The following is a 1,873-nucleotide window of genomic DNA, read 5'->3' as shown; positions in this document are numbered from 1 at the left end:
TGCTGCAGTGTTTAACTAGCCTTATACTTGGAATATGCAACCTGCATTTTCCTTGCTGCAATGTATGCTCATTATTTCTTCTCCTGTTCCTAGTGGATACAGAAAACAAACCAACTGCCATCTTCTTTATAACAACCCTTTTTGTATTTGGAGACTATAAGCAAACTATCTTTCAGTCTTCTCTTTCCTGAATTACATAAACCATTTCTTCCAACTGTCTTTCAAATGTCATGTTTTCTAGACCTCTAATAATTGTTTTTGCTTTTTCCAAAGCCTTTCCAGTTTTGCCATGTCTTTCTTGAAATGTAACAACCAAAAATAGACATAGTACTGAGGGACCTCCAGTTTTCCTCAAAATTTGGCCTATAAGGACAGGCCAGGGGGTCAATACAGGGATACAGGGATCCTGTTTCAGTAATTGAAAACTGAATCACCCTCCAATACTAGTGGTATGCCACTGTCACCTTCTGTTTCCTTCATGCTCATTACTGGGTTAACAATCCCAAACAAGCTGCCATATCATGCGGTACTCATTAGCTTTACTAAGTTTTCTAAACCTACCTTTGATTGGCTGCCAAGGGAAAAGGAAAATAAAGACAGTACTCCTGGAGAGTGAGGTGATCATCATCACAACTGTACTTTTCAACCTCTGCTTTGGGATCCATCACTCAGGCTTCTTGTGTCACAGAAATGCCATCTGAACTTAGTGTCTAATAGGGGTGTGCGAAATGGACCGTATTCAATTCGGATTTGGCCCAAATAAGGGACAGTGATTAGATTCATTGATTCAGATCACTGTCCCCAATTTGATTCAGCCCAATCTGAATCTGAAGATTCAATGCTGATTCAGAGAACCAGCACTGATTCGATGCTGATTATGTGTCCACCACTGAGCTCATGGGCCCCGCCCCCGGTTCGGACTCCAGGTGCCTCCCATACCCAGGAGGCACCAGTCGTCAATCCAGGGGAGCTAGGGGGACCCCTGGCATGCTCCCCGATGGACCTGGAAGTGGAGCTGGAAGTGGGGAGCCCCCCATGCTCCTGTGGGACACTCCATCCACTCCACCATCTCGCTGTTCGCAAGCCCCTTGGTACCTTGAGCTATGTAGAAAAAACATTTAAAGCTGTGTCTGTGTCTGAATCGTTGAATTGATTTGAAGGGTTCCGATTCGATTCAGAGAGATTAAAGGGTCTCCTGATTCGATTCGGAGATTCAGCTGCTGAATCTGGCTGAATCTCTGCCAAATCAAACCAGGGACCAACGCTTCGCACAGCCCTAGTGTCTAACACATTTTGTCTGTTCTTTAGTTCCTATAGAACTGATTATACTTGTATGCAGAAATGCTTTGAAATATATTCCTAACTTTTTGCTGTTTATATAAAAACATCTCTCTCCAGATACTGAAAAATCTTCCCAACATACTCTTGGCTGCACTTACCTTGGACAATACAGGCACCCAGATAGGCAGCATCAGAAAAAGAACACAGCAAACGGCCATGGAAAATGTCCCTTTTTAGCTGAAGATACAAAAGGTACCTGCAATATTTTTAAAAGTATGTTAGAGTAAGATGTGACACTGTTTCATATTTTATTTAGTTTCTCACTGAGGATGTGGTATCACTATGGTCAGCTACTCTTGGCATTTCGTTTGCTGCCAGAAAGGAAGCAAAGTGAGAGGAAAAGGAAGGTATGACCTCTGAGGAAATAAGACCAGATAACTGACAAATGAGAGTTGATTTTCCCCTAGGAAAGTAGAAAACAAAAAAGGACAAGACTTTCCTGAAGCAATGTTGAAAATCACTATATAAGATGCATCCTATTACAGTTGTACAGTATGTGGCAGGAAGCCACCTTTGTTTCTCCCCAAAATCT

General features: G+C 42.3%; 1 protein-coding gene across 1 annotated transcript in view; it reads right to left on the bottom strand.

Annotated features, from left to right (window-relative positions):
* The window catches only part of FRMD3 (FERM domain containing 3), an 87,822-nt gene that overhangs the window by 73,208 nt on the left and 12,741 nt on the right, over positions 1-1,873 (bottom strand). The window contains exon 2 of the mRNA XM_019517409.1: positions 1,440-1,537. Coding sequence (XP_019372954.1) covers positions 1,440-1,537 — 98 coding nt within the window. The remainder of the gene's footprint in view (positions 1-1,439; positions 1,538-1,873) is intronic.

Source organism: Gavialis gangeticus, unplaced genomic scaffold (genome assembly GCF_001723915.1).
Source record: "Gavialis gangeticus isolate Ggan-Ray unplaced genomic scaffold, GavGan_comp1, whole genome shotgun sequence".
NCBI classification, from domain to species: domain Eukaryota; kingdom Metazoa; phylum Chordata; order Crocodylia; family Gavialidae; genus Gavialis; species Gavialis gangeticus.
This window is presented reverse-complemented; position numbering and strand designations above follow the sequence as displayed.